At 43.3% G+C, this 24342-nt stretch overlaps 1 protein-coding gene across 3 annotated transcripts; it reads left to right on the top strand.

Annotated features, from left to right (window-relative positions):
* Positions 1-512: 512 nt before the first annotated feature.
* On the top strand, positions 513-23856 carry LOC112241425. 3 transcript variants are annotated; one of them, XM_042298669.1, is made up of 9 exons: positions 525-674; positions 10798-10978; positions 15654-16132; positions 16232-16394; positions 20522-20815; positions 21188-21775; positions 21940-22085; positions 22945-23119; positions 23315-23856. In XM_042298669.1, exons 2-9 carry the CDS (start codon positions 10816-10818, stop codon positions 23596-23598), a joined length of 2292 nt encoding a protein of 763 aa, XP_042154603.1. In that variant the 5' UTR covers positions 525-674; positions 10798-10815; the 3' UTR covers positions 23599-23856. The 3 variants fall into 3 exon arrangements, 2 of the variants coding, with proteins under 2 accessions (XP_042154603.1, XP_042154602.1); XM_042298668.1 differs by lacking the exon at positions 525-674 and adding an exon at positions 8242-8397; XR_006079008.1 differs by lacking the exons at positions 10798-10978; positions 15654-16132; positions 16232-16394; ... (3 more) ...; positions 22945-23119; positions 23315-23856 and adding an exon at positions 1523-1857 and having other exon boundaries at positions 513-674.
* Positions 23857-24342: the final 486 nt, after the last annotated feature.

The raw sequence follows: 24342 nt of genomic DNA, 5'->3' as shown, positions 1-24342 counted from the left end.
TTATGTCAACAACAGCTCAAATAAGTAAAGAGAAATAACAGTCCCCCTGTCCATGTAGTCATAGTGCTGATCTAGGATCAGGTCCCCCTGTCCATGTAAAAGGACCAGTGTTCAGTCATGGTGCTGATCTAGGATCAGGTCCCCTGTCCATGTAATGTAAAAGGACCAGTATTCAGTCATAGAGCTGATCTAGGATCAGGTCCCCCCCCTAGGACCAGTATTCCATGTAATCTTATTCATTACGATTCTAAGGATTAAAACTGATCCTAGATCATAACACTGACGCAGAGACGCTATTTGAATCGAGGAGGCAGAAAGTAGGTATGGAACACAGCCAAGCCCAGCCCAAGACAAGGATTTACTTTCAGTTCAACTTCCTGAACACTCTGGGCTCTTCATGGGAAGTCCTGCCCCCAGAGTAAATAAACACACACACACACACACACACACACACACACACACACACACACACACACACACACACACACACACACACACACACACACACACACACACACACACACACACACACACACACACACACACACACACACACACACACACACACACACGAGCTTGCAGTTCATCCAATCATCTTCTCACTAGGCCTCATACGGATCTACACGGAAACCGAGCACCAGAAAAAAGAGATTACATTTATTGTAAAACACCAGGTACTGTGATTTCTTTATGTGCTTTTTTGTGATCTTGTCTGTCCTTACTAAACAAGTTAGATCTAGTCTGTCTTTACTAAACAAGTTCGATCTAGTCTGTCCTTACAAAACAAGTTAGATCTAGTCTGTCTTTACTAAACAAGTTAGATCTAGTCTGTGTTGTATATTTTTGTAGGTTTGCTCTCTAGGAAGGAATATGCCCGAATCTAACTCACAATTAACAACTTGATACTTTATTTGATCTAATTTGAGTTTATTGTTTATGTTGTAAATCTAACAAGGACATGATTCAAAATCAATTATACATACAGTACCGGTCAAAAGTTTTAGAACACCTACTCACTCAAGGGTTTTTCTTTATTTTTTACTATTTTCTACATTGTTGAACAATAATGAAGACATCAAAACTATGAAATAACCCATATGGAATCATGTAGTAACCAAAAAAGTGTTAAATAAATCTAAATATATTTTACATTCTTCAAAGTAGCCACCCTTTGCCTTTTATTGAACTAGGCAAGTCAGTTAAATTATGGCTAGCGGAACGTTTCGACAACATCCGGTGAAATTGCAGAGCGCAATTTTTTAAATTTTTTATTATAAATATTTAACTTTCATACATTCACAAGTGCAATACACCAAATTAAAGCTTAACTTATCTAGCCACCGTGTCAGATTTCAAAAGGCTTAATGGTGAAAGCAAATCGTGCGATTATCTAAGGACAGCACCCCATCAAACAAACACATGACAATCATATTTAAACCCCCAGGCGCAACACAAAACTCAGAAATAACGATATAATTCATGCCTTACCTTTGAAGATTTTCTTTTGTTGGCACTCTGACAGGTCCAGCCCCTGTCTGAGGCTCTGAATGACCTTGACAAGGAGTTCAACTCTCTCAAGGCTCACCTTGGTGATCTCACAGAGAAATTTGTCGCCATAGAAACCTTCATCGACGAGGTCAAGACTGAGCGGGCCAATGGTGGCACCTTGGCCCCCGCCTCCAACCCAAACCCCGCCTCCAACCCAGTGCCAGCTAGGAGGAGAATGGTCAAAAAGAAAGCTCCCGCCTCTTAAATGACTAAAACTCCACCCCATCCCATTGACCCCAGCCAACTCATCCTACTCACCCCACCCTACTATGCTCTACCCTTCCCCATCCCATCCCACTGACCCCATCCCACTGACCCCATCCCATCCCACTGCACCTACCCAACCCATACTACCCCATCCCATCCCACTGCACCTCCCCAACCCATACTACCCCATCCCATCCCACTGCACCTACCCAACCCATACTACCCCATCCCATCCCACTGCACCTACCCAACTCATACTACCCCATCCCATCCCACTGCACCTACCCAACTCATACTACCCCATCCCATCCCACTGCACCTACCCAACCCATACTACCCCATCCCATCCCACTGCACCTACCCAACTCATACTACCCCATCCCATCCCACTGCACCTACCCAACTCATACTACCCCATCCCATCCCACTGCACCTACCCAACTCATACTACCCCATCCCATCCCACTGCACCTACCCAACCCATACTACCCCATCCCATCCCTTATTCTGCCCATTTATAGATGTAACTCTGGTTTTATGTGTAACTTTATAAACAGTTTAGCCCTCTGCTCTGACATTCTGGGGATTCATTCTCTATTCTGGATGTGAGATTAGGCATTTAACGGACAAAACCATTCTTATAGTGAAATACATTTAATTAATACATTTTAAACTCACCTGACTGTAGGGAAAAGCAGAGAGAGAGAGAGAGAGAGAGAGAGAGAGAGAGAGAGAGAGAGAGAGAGAGAGAGAGAGAGAGAGAGAGAGAGAGAGAGAGATAGAACTAAGCATGTTTAAGTGGTCTTATAATTGAATGAAATAACCTAAATAAAACCTAATTATTCTGTATGCATTGATGGAGGTAAATAAATATGTTTTTTGCATCAATTCAATGTCTACATCCTCCCTATCAATCCCTGACTCTACAGATCCTAGTACAGTCTGACTCTACAGATCCTAGTACTGTCTGACTCTATACATCCTAGTACAGTCTGACTCTACACATCCTAGTACAGTCTGACTCTACACATCCTAGTACAGTCTGTCTCTACACATCCTAGTACAGTCTGTCTCTACACATTCTAGTACAGTCTGACTCTACACATCCTAGTACAGTCTGTCTCTACACATTCTAGTACTGTCTGTCTACACATTCTAGTACAGTCTGACTCTACACATTCTAGTACAGTCTGACTCTACACATCCTAGTACTGTCTGACTCTACACATCCTAGTACAGTCTGACTCTACACATCCTAGTACAGTCTGACTCTACACATCCTAGTACAGTCTGACTCTACACATCCTAGTACAGTCTGTCTCTACACATTCTAGTACTGTCTGTCTACACATTCTAGTACAGTCTGTTTCTACACATTCTACTACAGTCTGGTACAGCTAGTACAGTCTGTCTCTACACATCCTAGTACTGTCTGTCTACACATTCTAGTACAATCTGACTCTACACATTCTAGTACAGTCTGACTCTACACATTCTAGTACAGTCTGTCTCTACACATTCTAGTACAGTCTGACTCTACACATTCTAGTACAGTCTGACTCTACACATTCTAGTACAGTCTGGTACACTAGTACAATCTGACTCTACACATTCTAGTACAGTCTGACTCTACACATTCTAGTACAGTCTGTCTCTACACATTCTAGTACAGTCTGACTCTACACATTCTAGTACAGTCTGGTACAGCTAGTACAATCTGACTCTACACATTCTAGTACAGTCTGACTCTACACATTCTACTACAGTCTGTCTCTACACATTCTAGTACAGTCTGACTACACATTCTAGTACAGTCTGACTACACATTCTAGTACAGTCTGACTCTACACATTCTAGTACAGTCTGACTCTACACATTCTAGTACAGTCTGACTCTACACATTCTAGTACAGTCTGACTCTACACATTCTAGTACTGTCTGTCTCTACACATTCTAGTACAGTCTGTCTCTACACATTCTAGTACAGTCTGACTCTACACATTCTAGTACAGTCTGACTCTACACATACAGTCTACTACAGTCTGACTACACATTCTAGTACAGTGTGACTCTACACATTCTAGTACAGTCTGACTATATACATTCTAGTACAGTCTGACTCTACACATTCTAGTACAGTCTGTCTCTACACATTCTAGTACAGTCTGACTCTACACATTCTAGTACAGTCTGACTCTACACATTCTAGTACAGTCTGTCTCTACACATCCTAGTACAGTCTGTCTCTACACATTCTAGTACAGTCTGTCTCTACACATTCTAGTACAGTCTGACTCTACACATTCTACTACAGTCTGTCTCTACACATTCTAGTACAGTCTGTCTCTACACATTCTACTACAGTCTGGTACAGCTAGTACAGTCTGTCTCTACACATCCTAGTACTGTCTGTCTACACATTCTAGTACAATCTGACTCTACACATTCTAGTACAGTCTGACTCTACACATTCTAGTACAGTCTGACTCTACACATTCTACTACAGTCTGACTCTACACATTCTAGTACAGTCTGACTCTACACATTCTAGTACAGTCTGTCTCTACACATTCTAGTACAGTCTGACTCTACACATTCTAGTACAGTCTGACTCTACACATTCTAGTACAGTCTGACTCTACACATTCTAGTACAGTCTGACTCTACACATTCTAGTACAGTCTGTGCAGGGCAGGATTTTGTTCCATACACTCTAAGAAAAATATAAATCTCTATAGAACCAAAAAGGGGTATTTCCCTTGCTTATACAGCACCCCTAATGTTCAATTTAGAACCCCAATAACCGTTTTCTTGAAATGTGGGGTTCTATATTGAACATATGAAGCAAGCAATATAACATTTTCTTTTTAAATCACCTAATCAGGTTCTTGATGATTGGTTGGATTGCTGAACTAGGTGTCTTAGTGCTGGTATGGAACTAAACCCTGCAGCCCCTGCTCTTGTAACGCTCCAGCGATCGAGGTGTCAGTTGCTATGTTAACCCTCTGAGGGAGACAGTGGCTTCTTGTTATCCCTCCCTCTCACAGTCCACACTACCAGAAGTGGATCTATCTGGCATTGTTTTTGTATTTTACCCCCCCCATCTTTTCTCCCCAATTTCAATCTTGTCTCATCGCTGCAACTCCCCAACGGGCTCGGGAGGCGAAGGTCGAGTCGTGCGTCCTCCGAAAACATGACCCTCCCAAAACCGCGCTCCTTAATTAACACCCGCCTGTTTAACCCGGGAAGCCAGCTGCACCAATGTGTCGGAGGAAAAACCGTTCAACTGATGACCGGGGTCAGCCTGCAGGCACCCGTCCCGCCACTAGGAGTCGCTAGAGCGCCAGTTGTTATACAGCCAGGGATCAAACCTAGGTCTGCAGTGACGCCTCCAGCACTGCGATGCAGTGGCTTAGACCGCTCGGGAGGCCCCAATATACATTTTTGAATTGGTTAAAATTAGCACTTGTTCATCAAGCTGCCTCACGCTACATAGTGCACTATATAGGGAGTAGGGTGCCATTTGGTACAGCCTATCAGGTTATCCTACTGGAGGAATATACTTGACTTGTATCACTGTCCTTGTTTCTTCAATAAAGGCACGGTAACCTTCTGTTTTGTTCACAGGCTCTGCAATAGACTAGTGTCCTGTCCAGGGGGTGTCCTGTACATCAAGCTGTCTCACTACAGAAACAGGAGATAGACTAGTGTCCTGTCCAGGGGGTGTACTGTACATCAAGCTGTCTCACTACAGAAACAGGAGATAGACTAGTGTCCTGTCCAGGGGGTGTCCTGTACATCAAGCTGTCTCACTACAGAAACAGGAGATAGACTAGTGTCCTGTCCAGGGGGTGTACTGTACATCAAGCTGTCTCACTACAGAAACAGGAGATAGACTAGTGTCCTGTCCAGGGGGTGTCCTGTACATCAAGCTGTCTCACTACATAAACAGGAGATAGACTAGTGTTCTGTCAGGGGTGTCCTGTACATCAAGCTGTCTCACTACAGAAACAGGAGATAGACTAGTGTCCTGTCCAGGGGGTGTCCTGTACATCAAGCTGTCTCACTACAGAAACAGGAGATAGACTAGTGTCCTGTCCATGGGGTGTCCTGTACATCAAGCTGTCTCACTACAGAAACAGGAGATAGACTAGTGTCCTGTCCAGGGGGTGTCCTGTACATCAAGCTGTCTCACTACAGAAACAGGAGATAGACTAGTGTCCTGTCCAGGGGGTGTACTGTACATCAAGCTGTCTCACTACAGAAACAGGAGATAGACTAGTGTCCTGTCCAGGGGGTGTACTGGTACATCAAGCTGTCTCACTACAGAAACAGGAGGTAGACTAGTGTCCTGTCCAGGGGGTGTCCTGTACATCAAGCTGTCTCACTACAGAAACAGGAGATAGACTAGTGTCCTGTCCAGGGGTGTACTGTCTCACTACAGAAACAGGAGATAGACTACAGGGGTGTCCTGTACATCAAGCTGTCTCACTACAGAAACAGGAGATAGACTAGTGTCCTGTCCGGGGGTGTACTGTACATCAAGCTGTCTCACTACAGAAACAGGAGATAGACTAGTGTCCTGTCCAGGGGGTGTCCTGTACATCACACCGTCTCACTACAGAAACAGGAGATAGACTAGTGTCCTGTCCGGGGGTGTACTGTACATTAGTTTTAACACAGATTCGCATTGAGGTATTTTTCTCTTCACAAGTTTCTATTGGTTCAGAAAGTGTTGTAACTCAGGAAAAACATGTTCAACACAAAACACTTCAAAGGGAATACGTGTTAGAACATGTTACAGCTCGTATTGCAGACACACCTACGAGTGAAATGTCTGACTGAGCACTTTCCCACGTTATAAGAAGTGAACTGCCTCTGTTGTAAAGTTAGAACAGTCAGTGGCTAATGGATACTTATGGATACAGTGACACAGAACTTTATCCAGACAACCAAATTGTAGCTTTTGGACGAGCCTAATGAATAGGCCTATCAGACGGGTGGGATACCAATCGCACCAGTTATAAACAGGTAGTTTATGTGTGTTTTAACATTCACAAAATCTGATCTAACAGTACCACAAAGTGTTTTTCAAAAATCTGATTTGGATATATTTAGATTCATAACATTTAGAATTGAAATACACATAAACAACAACCTAAATTTGGCCTGATTTTTACCTCAACACAGTGTGAAAGACACACATAGAAACAACAGCCTAAATGTAGGCTGATTTTGATGGCCGGCAATCACAATATTCTGAATATTTCCCCACCAGGAGATGTGAGCGTGGCGTTGTCATAGTCAAATTCTGTTGATATCTTTATGACATCTATAGACTCCTCCATTGAGAAATATATATACAGGACCAGTCAACAGTTGGGACACACCGACTCATTCAAGGCTTTTTCTTTATTTGTACTATTTTCTACATTGTAGAATAATGGTGAAGACATGAAAACTATAAAATAACACTTATGGCATCACGTAGTAACCAATGTTGTGTTAAACAAATCAAAATATATTTTATATTTGAGATTCTTCAAAGTAGCCACCCTTTGCCTTGATGACAGCTTTGCACACTCTTGGCATTCTCTCAACCAGCTTCATAAGGTAGTCACCTGGAATGCATTTCAATTAACAGGTGTGACTTGTTTAAAGTTCTTTTGTGGAATTTCTTTCCTTCTTAATGCATTTGAACCAATCAGTTGGGTTGGTATACAGAAGATAGCCCTATTTGGTAAAAGACCAAGGCCATATTATGTCAACAACAGCTCAAATAAGTAAAGAGAAATAACAGTCCCCCTGTCCATGTAATGTAAAAGGACCAGTATTCAGTCATAGAGCTGATCTAGGATCAGGTCCCCCCTGTCCATGTAATGTAAAAGGACCAGTATTCAGTCATAGAGCTGATCTAGGATCAGGTCCCCCCTGTCCATGTAATGTAAAAGGACCAGTATTCAGTCATAGTGCTGATCTAGGATCAGGTCCCCCTGTCCATGTAATGTAAAAGGACCAGTATTCAGTCATAGTGCTGATCTAGGATCAGGTCCCCCTGTACATGTAATGTAAAAGGACCAGTATTCAGTCATAGAGCTGGTCTAGGATCAGGTCCCCCTGTCCATGTAATCTAATAGGACCAGTATTCAGTCGTAGAGCTGGTCTAGGATCAGGTCCCCCTGTCCATGTAATCTTATTCATTACGATTCTAAGGATTAAAACTGATCCTAGATCATAACACTGACGCAGAGACGCTATTTGAATCGAGGAGGCAGAAAGTAGGTATGGAACACAGCCAAGCCCAGCCCAAGACAAGGATTTACTTTCAGTTCAACTTCCTGAACACTCTGGGCTCTTCATGGGAAGTCCTGCCCCCAGAGTAAATAACACACACACACACACACACACACACACACACACACACACACACACACACACACACACACACACACACACACACACACACACACACACACACACACACACACACACACACACACACACACACACACACACACACACACACACACACACACACACGAGCTTGCAGTTCATCCAATCATCTTCTCACTAGGCCTCATACGGATCTACACGGAAACCGAGCACCAGAAAAAAGCGATTACATTTATTGTAAAACACCAGGTACTGTGATTTCTTTATGTGCTTTTTTGTGATCTTGTCTGTCCTTACTAAACAAGTTAGATCTAGTCTGTCTTTACTAAACAAGTTCGATCTAGTCTGTCCTTACAAAACAAGTTAGATCTAGTCTGTCTTTACTAAACAAGTTAGATCTAGTCTGTGTTGTATATTTTTGTAGGTTTGCTCTCTAGGAAGGAATATGCCCGAATCTAACTCACAATTAACAACTTGATACTTTATTTGATCTAATTTGAGTTTATTGTTTATGTTGTAAATCTAACAAGGACATGATTCAAAATCAATTATACATACAGTACCGGTCAAAAGTTTTAGAACACCTACTCACTCAAGGGTTTTTCTTTATTTTTTACTATTTTCTACATTGTTGAACAATAATGAAGACATCAAAACTATGAAATAACCCATATGGAATCATGTAGTAACCAAAAAAGTGTTAAATAAATCTAAATATATTTTACATTCTTCAAAGTAGCCACCCTTTGCCTTTTATTGAACTAGGCAAGTCAGTTAAATTATGGCTAGCGGAACGTTTCGACAACATCCGGTGAAATTGCAGAGCGCAATTTTTAAATATTTTTATTATAAATATTTAACTTTCATACATTCACAAGTGCAATACACCAAATTAAAGCTTAACTTATCTAGCCACCGTGTCAGATTTCAAAAAGGCTTAATGGTGAAAGCAAATCGTGCGATTATCTAAGGACAGCACCCCATCAAACAAACACATGACAATCATATTTAAACCCCCCAGGCGCAACACAAAACTCAGAAATAACGATATAATTCATGCCTTACCTTTGAAGATTTTCTTCTGTTGGCATGCCAATATGTCCCATTAACATCACAAATGATCCTTTTGTTTGATTAATTCTGTCGTTATATATCGCCAAAATGTCCATTTATTTGGTTTGATTCAGAAAAACACTGGTTCCAGCTCGCCCAACATGACTACAAAATATTTAATAAGTTACCTGTAATCTTGATCCAAACATTTCAAACAACTTTCCTAATCCAACTTTAGATATTTTAAACCGTAAATAATCGATCAAATTTTAGACAGGATAAGCTGGGTGGCAGGGTAGCCTAGTGGTTAGAGTGTTGGACTAGTAAATGAAAGGTTGCAAGTTCAAATCCCCAAGCTGACAAGGTACAAATCTGTCGTTCTGCCCCTGAACAGGCAGTTTACCCACTGTTCCTAGGCTGTCATTGAAAATAAGAATTTGTTCTTAACTGACTTGCCTAGTTAAAATAAAAAATAACTGTGTTCAAAAAGTGAAGCATGTTCCAGGTTGTGTGCACCAAAACATTAGAGTGCACCTGGAGTGACACATGAAAATAACAGGGCTACTTCTTCATTTCTCAAAGGAAAAACATCAACCAATTTCTAAAGACTGTTGACATCTAGTGGAAGCCATAGGAACTGCAACCGTGTGCCCAAAGGCCTCAAATCTAGATTCACATAGAAACCCTGGGTTTCACCTGCCAAATAAGTTTGGTTATACTCACAGACATCATTTTAACAGTTTTGGAAACATTAGAGTGTTTTCTATCCAAATTTACCAACTATTCGCATATCCTAGCTTCTGGGCCTGAGTAGCAGGCAGGTTACTTTGGGCACGCTTTTCATCCAGACGTGAAAATACCGCCCCCTAGCCCGAAGAGGTTTTAAGAACAAATTCTTGTTTACAATGATGGCCTACCCTGGCCAAACCCAGATGACACTGGGCCAGTTGTGCACTGCCCATCACTGCTGGATGTGATTCAGCTGGATTCGAACCAAGGACTGTAATGACACCTCTTGCACTGAGATTCAGTGCCTTAGACAGCTGCACGACTCAGGAGCCTGACTTGATGACAGCTTTGCACACTCTTGGCATTACAAAAAAACAACATCATTTCACTTTGACATTATGGGGTATTGTGCTTAAGCCAGTGACACAAAATCTACATTTTTATATATATTTTTAAACTGTAACACAACAAAATGTGGAAAACGTCAAGGGGTGTGAATACTTTCTGAAGGCACTGTATATGTCAGTAGTTACGAGCAAACTATATGAAAGGCTATATTATGTTGATAAAATTTGATTTGTATAATGTATGTAATGGTGAAACTGCCATGTTCATTTGTGGTATTACAACATACACTACCGAACTTACTTCAAACAACCAACACTGCTTTTTCCCTCAGACGTCAATGCATCACGGGACATTATAGAACAGCAGAGTGTGTAGTGTTTTTGTTTCACCACGTTACCATGACGCTCCTCACCTCCACTTGATCAACAAAATCAAAAACAATAACAACGTAGGTGGGGGCGGACAGTGGCGCGGCTTCTCCTTCTTTTATTGATCTTAATTGTTCTCCTCATTCGTCAGATCAATATTCCCTGTTCTATGAGAGCAATGACCAGGTCAGAGAACATCCCTCTGGAGGAGGAGATGGTGAGCATCCTGGATCGATGCGGACCAGCTCTGACATATGTCCTACATAGCAAGTTTGGATGTACTGCTGTGCTCCATGGTGTTGATGCCGGTGCAATGAAGTTCAAGAAGCCAGGTGAGGAAAGGTTTTCTACCCAGCTGTCAAAGGACCTCAACAGTAAAAAGACAGTGAAAAATAACAGTAGCGTTGCTACATACAGGCACCGGTTAGTCGGGCTGATTGAGGTGGTATGTACATGTAGATCTGGTTAAAGTGACTATGCATATATGACGAACAGAGAGTAGCAGTAGCGTAAAATAGGAGTTGGCAGGTGGTGGCTAGGACACAACGCAGATAGCCTGGTTAGTCAATGTGCGGGAGCACTGGTTTGTCGGGTCAATTGAGGTAGTATGTACATGAATGTATAGTTAAAGTGACTATGCATATATGATAAACAGAGAGTAGCACCATTTGTAGCACCATTTGGTTACCTGTTCAGGAGTCTTATGGCTTGGGGGTAAAAACTGTCGAGAAGCCTTTTTGTGCTAGACTTGGCACTCCGGTACCACTTGCCATGCGGTAGTAGAGAAAACAGTCTATGACTGGGGTAGCTGGGGTATAATACAATCTTTTGGACCGCCTGGTGTAGAGGTTCTGGATGGCAGGCAGGTTGGCCCCAGTGATGTACTGGGCCGTACGCACTATCCTCTGTAGTGCCTTGCGGTCGGAGGCCGAGCAATTGCCATATCAGGCAGTGATACAACCAGGATGCTCTCGATGTTGCAGCTGTAGATCCTTTTGAGGATCTGAGGACTCAAGCCAAATCTTTTTAGTTTCCTGATGGGGAATAGGCTTTGTCGTGCCCTCTTCACGACTGTCTTGGTGTGTTTGGACCATTCTAGTTTGTTGGTGATGTGGACACCAAGGAACTTGAAGCTCTCAATCTGCTCCACTACAGCCCTGTCGATGAGAATGTGGGCGTGCTCGGTCCTCCTTTTCCTGTAGTCCACAATCATCTCCTTAGTCTTGGTTATGTTGAGGGATAGGTTGTTATTCTGGCACCACCCGGCCAGGTCTCTGACCTCCTCCCTATTGGCTGTCTTGTCGGTGACCAGGCCTACCGCTGTTGTGTCGTCTGCAAACTTCATGATGGTGTTGGAGTTGTGCCTGGCCATGGGTGAACAGGGAGTACAGGAGGGGACTGAGCACGCACCCCTGGCGAGCTCCAGTGTTGAGGATCAGTGTGGCAGATGTGTTGCTACCTACCCTTACCACCTGGGGGCGGCTCATCAGGAAGTCCAGGATTCAGTTGCAGAGGGAGGTGTTTAGTCCCAGGATCCTTAGCTTAGTGATGAGCTTTGTGGGCACTAGGGTGTTGAACGCTGAACTGTAGTCAATGAATAGCATTCTCAAATAGGTGTTCCTTTTGTCCAGGTGGGAAAGGATAGTGTGGAGTGCAATAGAGATTGCATCATCTGTGGATCTGTTTGGGCGGTATGCAAATTGGAGTGGGTCTAGGGTTTCTGGGATAATGGTGTTGATGTGAGCCATTACCAGCCATTCAAAGAACTTCATGACTACGGACGTGACTGCTGCGGGTATGTAATCATTTAGGCAGGTTGCCTTCGTGTTCTTGGGCACAGGGACACTGGTGGTCTGCTTGAAACATGTTGGTATTACAGACTCAGTCAGGGACATGTTGAAAATGTCAGTGAAGACACCTGCCAGTTAGTCAGCACATGCCCGGAGCACACGTCCTGGTAATCCATCTGGCCCCGCAGCCTTGTGAATGTTGACCTGTTTAAAGGTCTTACTCACGCCGGCTACAGAGAGCGTGATCACACAGTTGTCCTGAACAGCTGATGCTCTCATGCATGCCTCAGTGTTGCTTGCATCGAAGAGAGCATAGAAGTGATTTAGCTCGTCTGGTAGGCTCGTGTCACTGGGCAGCTCGCGGCTGTGCTTCCCTTTGTAGCCTGTAATAGTTTGCAGGCCCTGCCACATAAGACAAGCTTCGGAGCCGGTGTAGTATGGTTCAATCTTAGCCCTGTATTGATGCTTTTCCTGTTTGATGATTCGTCGCAGGACATAGCAGGATTTCTTATAAGCTTCGGGCTTAGAGTCCCGCACCTTGAAAGCGATAGCTCTACCCTTTAGCTCAGTGCGAATGTTGCCTGTAAATCATAGCTTCTGGTTGGGGTATGTACGTACAGTCACTGTGGGGACGACGTCCTCGATGCACTTATTGATACAGCCAGCAACTGATGTGGTGTATTCCTCAACGTCATCGGGAGAATCCCGGAACATGTTCCAGTCTGTGATAGCAAAACAGTCCTGTAGTTTAGCATCTGCTTCATTTGACCACGTTTTATACACTGAGTCATTGGTGCTTCCTGCTTTAATGTTTGCTTGTGAGCAGGAATCAGGATATAGATGTGGTCAGATTTACCAAATGGAGGGCGAGCGAGAGATTTGTACGCGTCTCTGTGTGTGGAGTAAAGGTGATCTAGATTTGTTTTCCTCTGGTTGCACATTTAACATGTTGATAGAGATTTGGTAGAACTGATTTAAGTTTCCCTGCATTAAAGTCTCCGGCCACTAGGAGCGCCGCCTCTGGGTGAGTGGTTTCCTGTTTGCTTATTTCCTTATACAGCTGGCTGAGTGCGGTCTTAGTGCCAGCTGCTGTGGTAAATAAACAGCCACGAAAAGTATAGCTGAGAACTCTCTAGGCAAGTAGTGGGGTCTGAATTTTATCACAAGATACTCTACTTCAGGCGAGCAAAATCTAGGGACTTCTTTAGATTTCGTGCACCAGCTGTTGTTTACAAATATGCACAGACCGCCCCCACTCATCTTACCGGAGTGTGCTGTTCTATCTTGCCGCTGCAGCGTATGTCCCGTTAGCTGAATATCCTCATTCAGCAACAATTCCGTGAAACATAAGATATTACAGTTTTTGATGTCCCTTTGGAATGATATTCGTGATCGTACCTTGTCTAATTTATTGTCCAATGTTTGCACTTTGGCGAGTAATATTGACGGTGACGGGCAGCTTTCCCACTCGCCTTCTGCGGGTCCGTACGAGGCATCCCGCTCTGTGGCCTCTGTACCTGCGTCTCTTCTTCTAGCAAATAACTGGGATGTTGGCCTTGTAGGGTGTTCGGAGAATGTCCTGTGCGTCCTGCTTGTTGAAGAAAAATTATTTGTCTAATCCGAGGTGAGTGATCGCTGTCCTGATATCCAGAAGCTCTTTGTCTAATCTGAGGTGAGTGATCTCTGTCCTGATATCCAGAAGCTCTTTGTCTAATCCGAGGTGAGTGATCGCTGTCCTGATATCCAGAAGCTCTTTGTCTAATCCGAGGTGAGTGATCTCTGTCCTGATATCCAGAAGCTCTTTGTTTAATCCGAGGTGAGTGATCGCTGTCCTGATATCCAGAAGCTCTTTGTCTAATCCGAGGTGAGTGATCTCTGTCCTGATATCCAGAAGCTCTTTGTTTAATCTCTGTCCTGATATCCAGAAGCTCTTTGTTTAATCCGAGGTGAGTGATCTCTGTCCTGATATCCAGAAGCTCTTTGTCTAATCCGAGGTGAGTGATCGCTGTCCTGATATCCAGAAGCTCTTTGTTTAATCCGAGGTGAGTGATCTCTGTCCTGAAATCCAGAAGCTCTTTTTTTGCCGTAAAATACGGTTGCAGAAACATTATGTACAAGATAAGTTACAAATAACGCGAAAAAAACAAGTAATAGCACAATTGGTTGGGCGCCAGTAAAACTGCTGCCATTTCTTCCAGGGGCCATTTTAGATCTAGTTCTTAGTTCTTCCAACAGTGTGTAGTTCTGCCTCCTTTCAAGGTGAGATCCTGGTCAAAAGAAGTAGATGAAGAGGAACTCTTATTATCGTTGGTGTTTTATCAGAACACTTGCCATATATCTCACAGTATTTCCTACAGTATATCTCACAGTATTTCCTACAGTATATCTCACAGTATTTCCTACAGTATTTCCTATGGTATATCTCAGTATTTCTTACAGTATTTCCATCAGTATATCTCACAGTATATCTCACAGTATTTCCTACAGTATATCTCACAGTATTTCCTACAGTATTTCCTATGGTATATCATAGTATTTCTTACAGTATTTTCATCAGTATATCTCACAGTATATCTCACAGTATTTCTTACAGTATTTCCATCAGTTTATCTCACAGTATTTCCTACAGTATTTCCTATGGTATATCTCAGTATTTCTTACAGTATTTCCTTCAGTATATCTTACAGTATTTCTTACAGTATTTCTTACAGTATTTCCTACAGTATATCTCACAGTATTTCTTACAGTATATCTCACAGTATTTCCTACAGTATTTTCCACAGTATTTCCTACATGATATCTCACAGTCTTTCTTACAGTATTTCCATCAGTATATATCACAGTATTTCTTACAGTATTTCCTACAGTATATCTCACAGTATTTCCTACAGTATATCTCACAGTATTTCCGACAGTATTTTCCACAGTATTTCCTACAGTATTTCCTACATGATATCTCACAGTCTTTCTTACAGTATTTCCTACAGTATATCTCACAGTATTTCCGACAGTATTTTCCACAGTATTTCCTACAGTATTTCCTACATGATATATCACAGTCTTTCTTACAGTATTTCCTACAGTATATCTCACAGTATTTCCGACAGTATTTTCCACAGTATTTCCTACAGTATTTCCTACAGTATATCTCAGTCTTTCTTACAGTATTTCCTACAGTATATCTCACAGTATTCTTCTTCTGTGTCTCATCTTTAAGTATTTAAGCAGGAAACTGTCCATTCCGACTCCAGAGATGCAAGGAAAAGTGTTCCACCGTTTATTGAGCTCTGTGGGGCCTATCATGAGACATTGAGGGAGGCCAGACGCTGGTATTTGGATGCTTTGTACCCTGCCTCGAAGAATGTAATCACCATTCACAACAATTTCATCCAGCACTTTGGCCAGAGGGAGTTTGAAGAGCTTCTTTCCCTTCAGACCAAGAGGGAAGTTTCCATCGAGGAGAACTTTAAAGATGGCCGCTTTGGATTGACCATCCAGGGGGCTTCAAGAGGGTTCAAAGCTGCTGTGTTAGAGGTGGAAGCCCTGTGCTGCAAAGTCCAAGAGGATTTTGCAAAGGAAGAGTTGAGTTTAATGGGCCTGCAATCTCCCATCAGTTCATCAAGGAAGCCTGTAGATGACAACAGTTCTGACTATAAAGAGAGACAGCAACATTTTGCCGGATTTCAAATTGTCAGGGTGAGTGTCACAGGAAACGATGGATAACATTAAAGTTGCAATCTGTGGTATTCCCTGCCTGATAATTCATCAAATATGTCCATGGCTGATGCGTTACAGGTTGAGAAGGTGGAGAACAAAGATCTGAAGCAGGTCTTTGACCTTAGGAAGAGGCAGATGCAGGTGTCTACCTCTTCTCAGCGAATGTACCAACGCTTGCCTGTGCAATTCTGTGACCTGCTCAGCAGAGTGGGCTTTCAGATGGAGTTTACACCACCTGATGGTAAGAGAGGTTCAGAGTTTACACCACCTGATGGTTAGAGAGATTCAGAGTTTACACCACCTGATGGTTAGAGAGATTCAGAGTTTACACCACCTGATGGTTAGAGAGATTCAGAGTTTACACCACCTGATGGTTAGAGAGATTCAGGTGGAGTTTACACCACCTGATGGTTAGAGAGATTCAGAGTTTACACCACCTGATGGTTAGAGAGATTCAGAGTTTACACCACCTGATGGTTAGAGAGGTTCAGAGTTTACACCACCTGATGGTTAGAGAGGTTCAGAGTTTACACCACCTGATGGTTAGAGAGATTCAGAGTTTACACCACCTGATGGTTAGAGAGATTCAGAGTTTACACCACCTGATGGTTAGAGAGGTTCAGAGTTTACACCACCTGATGGTTAGAGAGATTCAGATGGAGTTTACACCACCTGATGGTTAGAGAGATTCAGAGTTTACACCACCTGATGGTTAGAGAGATTCAGATGGAGTTTACACCACCTGATGGTTAGAGAGATTCAGAGTTTACACCACCTGATGGTTAGAGAGGTTCAGAGTTTACACCACCTGATGGTTAGAGAGGTTCAGAGTTTACACCACCTGATGGTTAGAGAGGTTCAGAGTTTACACCACCTGATGGTTAGAGAGGTTCAGAGTTTACACCACCTGATGGTAAGAGAGGTTCAGAGTTTACACCACCTGATGGTTAGAGAGATTCAGATGGAGTTTACACCACCTGATGGTTAGAGAGATTCAGATGGAGTTTACACCACCTGATGGTTAGAGAGATTCAGATGGAGTTTACACCACCTGATGGTTAGAGAGATTCAGATGGAGTTTACACCACCTGATGGTTAGAGAGATTCAGATGGAGTTTACACCACCTGATGGTTAGAGAGAGTTTTCACCTGATGGGAGTTTACACCACCTGATGGTTAGAGAGATTCAGATGGAGTTTACACCACCTGATGGTTAGAGAGATTCAGATGGAGTTTACACCACCTGACGGTTCGAGAGATTCAGATGGAGTTTACACCACCTGACGGTTCGAGAGATTCAGATGGAGTTTACACCACCTGACGGTTTGAGAGATTCAGATGGAGTTTACACCACCTGACGGTTCGAGAGATTCAGATGGAGTTTACACCACCTGACGGTTCGAGAGATTCAGATGGAGTTTACACCACCTGATGGTTAGAGAGATTCAGAGATGGTAAGAGAGTTTCAGAGTTTACACCACCTGATGGTTAGAGAGGTTCAGAGTTTACACCACCTGATGGTTAGAGAGATTCAGATGGAGTTTACACCACCTGATGGTTCGAGAGATTCAGATGGAGTTTACACCACCTGACGGTTCGAGAGATTCAGATGGAGTTTACACCACCTGACGGTTCGAGAGATTCAGATGGAGTTTACACCACGTTTAGGAAGATTTTAACACATTTTAACCTCAACATTTGTTCATGGTTCCACCCTCTTTGTAAAAGCCTAGTTACTGTATGTTCTTGTTTCAACAGTCATTTTCTGAAGATTGTAATTTAATTTAACGGGATTAGTGATTCATTTACGAGTGTCCCTCATTTTAAGGTCAACCCCTGTTACATGAACTGAACTCTCGTTTTAATATGGTGAAACTATTCCTATTCCATCCTTTTTTTCAAAATAAACATTGAACATCAGGCTCTCGAGTGGTGCAGCTGGTCTAAAGCACCGCATCTCAGTGCTAGAGGCGATATCACTACAGACCCTGGTTCAGGCTCTCGAGTGGTGCAGCTGTCTAAAGCACCTCATCTCAGTGCTAGAGGCTATATCACTACAGACCCTGGTTCAGGCTCTCGAGTGGTGCAGTGGTCTAAAGCACCTCATCTCAGTGCTAGAGGCGATATCACTACAGACCCTGGTTCAGGCTCTCGAGTGGTGCAGCTGTCTAAAGCACCTCATCTCAGTGCTAGAGGCGATATCACTACAGACCCTGGTTCAGGCTCTCGAGTGGTGCAGTGGTCTAAAGCACTGCATCTCAGTGCTAGAGGCGATATCACTACAGACCCTGGTTCAGGCTCTCGAGTGGTGCAGTGGTCTAAGACACCGCATCTCAGTGCTAGAGGCGATATCACTACAGTACCTGGTTCAGCAGTGGTCTAAGACACCTCATCTCAGTGCTAGAGGCGATATCACTACAGACCCTGGTTCAGTGGTCTAAGACACCGCATCTCAGTGCTAGAGGCTATATCACTACAGACCCTGGTTCAGCGTTCTAAGGCACCTCATCTCAGTGCTAGAGGCTATATCACTACAGACACCTTGGTTTGATTCCAGGCTGTTAGGGCAGCGCGCAATTGGCCCAGCGTCGTCTGAGTATGGCCGGTGTAGGCCGTCATTGTATAAAGAATTTGTTCTTAACTGACTTGCCTAGTTAAACAAAGGTTTAAAAAATTGTCAATCATAGTGTGAAAGCAGGTGAGCTGGTTCTACTCTTTTTGGTGATTTGTGGTGGAAAAATTTGCAAGTCGTGCATAACACTACCACACCTTTTCCCCATAGATAGACAAGGCTAGGCATTGTTTTTACCATGTTACCTATGCACTCATTGACCCTCCCTGTTGCACACAATGTTACCCTGTTACCATGTTACCCCTGTTACCATGTTACCATGCTTCCATTCCACCATGTTACATGTTACAAAGTTACCTATGTTACATGTTATTACCATGTTACCTGATTTAACCATGAAAACCTGTTACCATGTTACCATGTTACCATGTTACCATGTTACCATGTTACCTATTACCATGTTACCACCATGTTACCATGTTACCCTATGTTACCATGTTACCTATGTTACCATGTTACCCCTGTTACCATGTTACCATGTTACCTATGTTACCATGTTACCATGTTACCTATGTTACCATGTTACCTATGTTACCATGTTACCATGTTACCATGTTACCTATGTTACCTATGTTACCATGTTACCATGTTTACCATGTTACCTATGTTACCATGTTACCATGTTACCATGTTACCATGTTACCTATGTTACATGTTACCATGTTACCATGTTACCATGTTACCTATGTTACCATGTTACCATGTTACCATGTTACCATGTTACCATGTTACCTATGTTACCATGTTACCCCTGTTACCATGTTACCTATGTTACCATGTTACCATGTTACCTATGTTACCTGACCCTATGTTACCATACCATGTTACCATGTTACCATGTTACCATGTTACCATGTTACCATGTTACCTTACCATGTTACCATGTTAACATGTTACCATGTTACCTATGTTACCATGTTACATGTTACCTATGTTACCTATGTTACCATGTTACCATGTTACCATGTTACCATGTTACCATGTTACCATGTTACCATGTTACCATGTTACCTATGTTACCATGTTACCTATGTTACCATGTTACCTATGTTACCTATGTTACCATGTTACCTATGTTACTATGTTACCATGTTACCATGTTACCATGTTACCTATGTTACCATGTTACCTATGTTACCCATGTTACCATGTTACCATGTTACCTATGTTACCATGTTACCTATGTTACCATGTTACCATGTTACCATGTTACCTATGTTACCATGTTACCATGTTACCATGTTACCATGTTACCTGTTACCATGTTACCATGTTACCATGTTACCATGTTACCATGTTACCATGTTACCTATGTTACCATGTTACCTATGTTACCATGTTACCATGTTACCATGTTACCATGTTACCATGTTACCATGTTACCATGTTACCATGTTACCATGTTACCCCTGTTACCATGTTACCTATGTTACCATGTTACCATGTTACCATGTTACCATGTTACCTATGTTACCATGTTACCATGTTACCATGTTACCATGTTACCTATGTTACCATGTTACCATGTTACCATGTTACCCCTGTTACCATGTTACCTATGTTACCATGTTACCCCTGTTACCATGTTACCTATGTTACCATGTTACCATGTTACCTTTAGAGGCACTTTAGTATTTGATTATTATTTACCGCCTTGAGATTGGAAAACACGACAACCGTCACAAAATGGTTTTATGTTGCCATGGAGTACACCATTCATATGTTTACGTCCACAGAGCAAAATCTGGGAGAGGGGATCTACTTCAGCAGCAGTGTCCATGGAGCAGAGAGGCTGTGGAAGGGCTCAGCTGACCAGGAGTACCTGTACTTCATTGAGGCACAGGTGCTGACTGGCAAGTCAATTGTTGGCTGTCCAGGTCTCATCGTGCCACCTCCCTTTGCCAGAGACCCACTCACCTTGTATGACAGTGTGAAAGGAGGCGGAGACACCTGGGTCGTCTTCAATGGTCACCAGGCTCTACCTGAATATCTGATCACCTGCAATAAGCCTACATACGTAAAACCTCATGGTAAGACATTCTACATGACGTTCCACATGACGTTCCACTTGACGTTCCACATGACGTCATTCTATAGAATACCCTGTTACTTCATTAAAACAGTGTGTTGTGTACCCATATGGTAGCCTAGTGGTTAGAGTATTGGGCCAGTAACCTAAAGGTTGCTGGATCAAATCCCTGACCTGACAAGGTCAAAATCTGTTGTTCTGAGCAAGGCAGTTAACCCACTGTTCCCTGGGTGATGTGGATGTTGATTAAGGCAGCTCCCTGCACCTCTCTGATTCAGAAGGGTTGGGTTAAATGTGAAAGACACATTTCAGTTGAAGGCATTCAGTTGTACAACTGACTAGGTATCCCCAACCCTCCCTTTTATTCCCACAGCATTGTTCAACTGGGGTAAAGCTAAAAAGCCACAAAAGAATGAGGACATTGTCATCGAGGGCCTGGAAGTGGATCCGGCTGTCTTCCACGTTTCTTCCAAAGTGGATCGTTGGATCAAGGACCTGAACCTAAAGGAACCAGAGAGCAGCAGCATCCCACAGGACGCTGTCTACCAGTACAAATCCCACCACCACCGCATCCATGACATGAGAATCATGGACCTGAACCTAAAGGAACCAGAGAGCAGCAGCATCCCACACGACGCTGTCTACCAGTCCAAATCCCACCACCACCGCATCCATGACATGAGAATCGAGGAGATGCTGAGGAAGGCCAGGGACCAAAAGTCCTTCAACAGGAACATTACAGCGCCTAGCAACATGGTGGATTGGCAGCAGCAGCCAGGGGGACAGTCCCAGAGATTCCACCCCATCCATAACTCCCATCTGCAGCAGGCACTGGACAGGAAGCAGCCGCGCGTGGAGGTCTCTGCCTGGAGGAAAATGTACACGTTCACCCTGCCTGACAGGGCTGCTAACAACACAAGTGGAAACAGCCCCAAAAGCAGACAAATCGACAAGTTAGCAGGTACAGGCTGGTTTATTCCATTCAGAGTTCATTTGTTATTTTAACCTTAGTTTACAAGGGAATGCGAGCCCAGTTAGTGTTAGCATGATGGCTAAGTGTGTCATGGTTTTCTTATGGAAAATGCTAACTGTTCACCAACTTAGTAATAACTGCGTTTGCTCTAGCTCAACCTATTGAGAGTCTCCCTCGACATTGGGATGCCATGCCAGCCAACACGTCCTGCCTGTCCTGCCTCATCCAGCCAGGAAGCCCAGAGCACAATGAAGTTTTAAACCTGTTCCGAGCCACCTGCCCCAACAAAGTTATACAGGTAGGCTACCTGTTTTCCATTGTAGTTGGCTGTGTGAGTAATGGGTTGATTTGTTCAGGGTGACTCATCTGTTGGTCTCTAGCCTTCCTGACTAGGTTCTGGCCTTTCTAGGGAGTTTTTCCTAGCTACAGTGCTTCTACACCTGCATTGCTTGCTGTTTGGGATTTTAGGCTGGGTTTCTGTACAGCACTTTGACATCGGCTGATGTAAAAAATGACTTTATATATACATTTGATTTGAATTTGATTTAATTTGAGATCAGCCATATTAAATTGTTTGTTTATTAGAGACTTTGTGTGTTAGTGTCAGCGATTGGGTGCAGGGATGTAGCGGAGTCAGGCGCAGGACACAGGTTTAGAGCAAAACAACAGAGTTTACTCGAAAAGTCAAGCAAAAATTACAACTAGGAACATACATACACACTAGCACATACAACAACCACCAAAGACACCAACAATCACGGACAGAACAGAAATGTATGCCAGAGGGTTAAATAAGGAACGTGATATGGGGATTGAAACCAGGTGTGTGTAATACAGACAAAACTAAACGAAAATGAAACATGGATCGGTGGTGACTAGGAAGCCGGTGATGTCGACCGCCGAACAAGGAGAGGGGCCGACTTCGGAGGAGGTCGTGACAGTTAGTATTTAGTTAAGCACTTAGAAATAATGAAGAGGCCCCTCAGCTCATCTACGGGTCAGCTAGGGGTCAGCTAGGGGTCAGCTAGCCAGATATTTGTTTCTCTGGATCTTTTTCAGCCCACAATAATAATCTAAGATGTATAGAAGGTATTCAGGATACATTTTAGAGTCTATTATTGGCTCGTATAAAGTGATTTTCCCTCAATTTATTTCAGATTGAGAGGATCCAGAACCCAACCCTGTGGAGGAGTCTCCAGATCAAGAAACACGACATGGAGCTCAGGAACGGTCACCAGAAGAATGAGAAGAGGCTCTTCCATGGAACGTGCCACACAACCATCAATCACATCAACAACCATGGCTTCAATCGGAGCTTTGCTGGGAAAAATGGTGAGACAGATATGTATGTTCCATGGACAAGGTCCCAGATCTCTTCGTCCTGTCTTGCCAACTCCTATGGCTTATTGGTAAAAGTTATAGGTACAATTCTATTGCCCTTCATTTAAAACTTAGCTTGTGCTTCTCATTTACTCAGTCTTGTCTCTGCAATAGTCTAAAACCTAAGCATTGTATGATTTTTTCCAGCTACAGCATTTGGAAACGGCACCTACTTTGCTGTTGGTGCCAGTTACTCTGCCAGAAGCACATACTCAAGACCGGATCGCCAGGGGCAGAAGTATATGTACCTCTGTCGAGTTCTGACTGGCGATTTCACTGCAGGACGACATGGGATGACAGTTCCTCCAGCTAAAAGCACCACGACTGTTGAACTCTACAACAGCGTGACAGACAACCCATCAGGACCATCTATGTTTGTCATTTTCCATGACAACCAGGCATACCCTGAGTACTTGATCACATTCTTCTAGACCCTGCGGAGAAAAGCAAGAGAAATGAAATGCTCTTACTAAACTTTCAAAAGTCTTCCTTATGATGATGACTTTGTGCCTTATAAACTGTTATACACAACTTTTATTGAAGAAATTAAAATGACTGATGTCACTTTTGCATGGAAAAGTGTAACCGTTACAGGTTCTAATGTAACCCGGTTCAATCTAACCCTAACCCTAACCCTAACCCTAACCCTAACCCTAGCCTGAACTACAACCCTAACCCTAACCCTAACCCTAGCCTGAACTACAACCCTAACCCTAACCCTAACCCTAACCCTAACCCTAGCCTGAACCACAACCCTAACCCTAACCCTAACCCTAACCCTAGCCTGAACTACAACCCTAACCCTAACCCTAACCCTAACCCTAACCCTAGCCTGAACCACAACCCTAACCCTAACCCTAACCCTAACCTAGCCTGAACTACAACCCTAACCCTAACCCTAACCCTAACCATAGCCTGAACTACAACCCTAACCCTAACCCTAACCCTAACCTAGCCTGAACTACAACCCTAACCCTAACCCTAACCCTAGCCTGAACTACAACCCTAACCCTAACCCTAACCCTAGCCTGAACTACAACCCTAACCCTAACCCTAACCCTAGCCTGAACTACAACCCAACCCTAACCCTAACCCTAACCCTAGCCTGAACTACAACCCTAACCCTAACCCTAACCCTAGCCTGAACTACAACCCAACCCTAACCCTAACCCTAA

This window comes from Oncorhynchus tshawytscha, linkage group LG16 (genome assembly GCF_018296145.1).
Source record: "Oncorhynchus tshawytscha isolate Ot180627B linkage group LG16, Otsh_v2.0, whole genome shotgun sequence".
In the NCBI taxonomy this organism is placed as follows: domain Eukaryota; kingdom Metazoa; phylum Chordata; class Actinopteri; order Salmoniformes; family Salmonidae; genus Oncorhynchus; species Oncorhynchus tshawytscha.
This window is presented reverse-complemented; position numbering and strand designations above follow the sequence as displayed.

Excerpts from the sequence above, each read along its gene's own strand:
- LOC112241425 (XM_042298669.1), top strand. The coding sequence starts at position 10,816 with ATGAGAGCAATGACCAGGTCAGAGAACATCCCTCTGGAGGAGGAGATG. Across the intron at positions 10,979-15,653 it reads AATGAAGTTCAAGAAGCCAG|TATTTAAGCAGGAAACTGTC; the intron begins GTGAGGAAAGGT and ends CTCATCTTTAAG. Across the intron at positions 21,776-21,939 it reads ACAAATCGACAAGTTAGCAG|CTCAACCTATTGAGAGTCTC; the intron begins GTACAGGCTGGT and ends CGTTTGCTCTAG.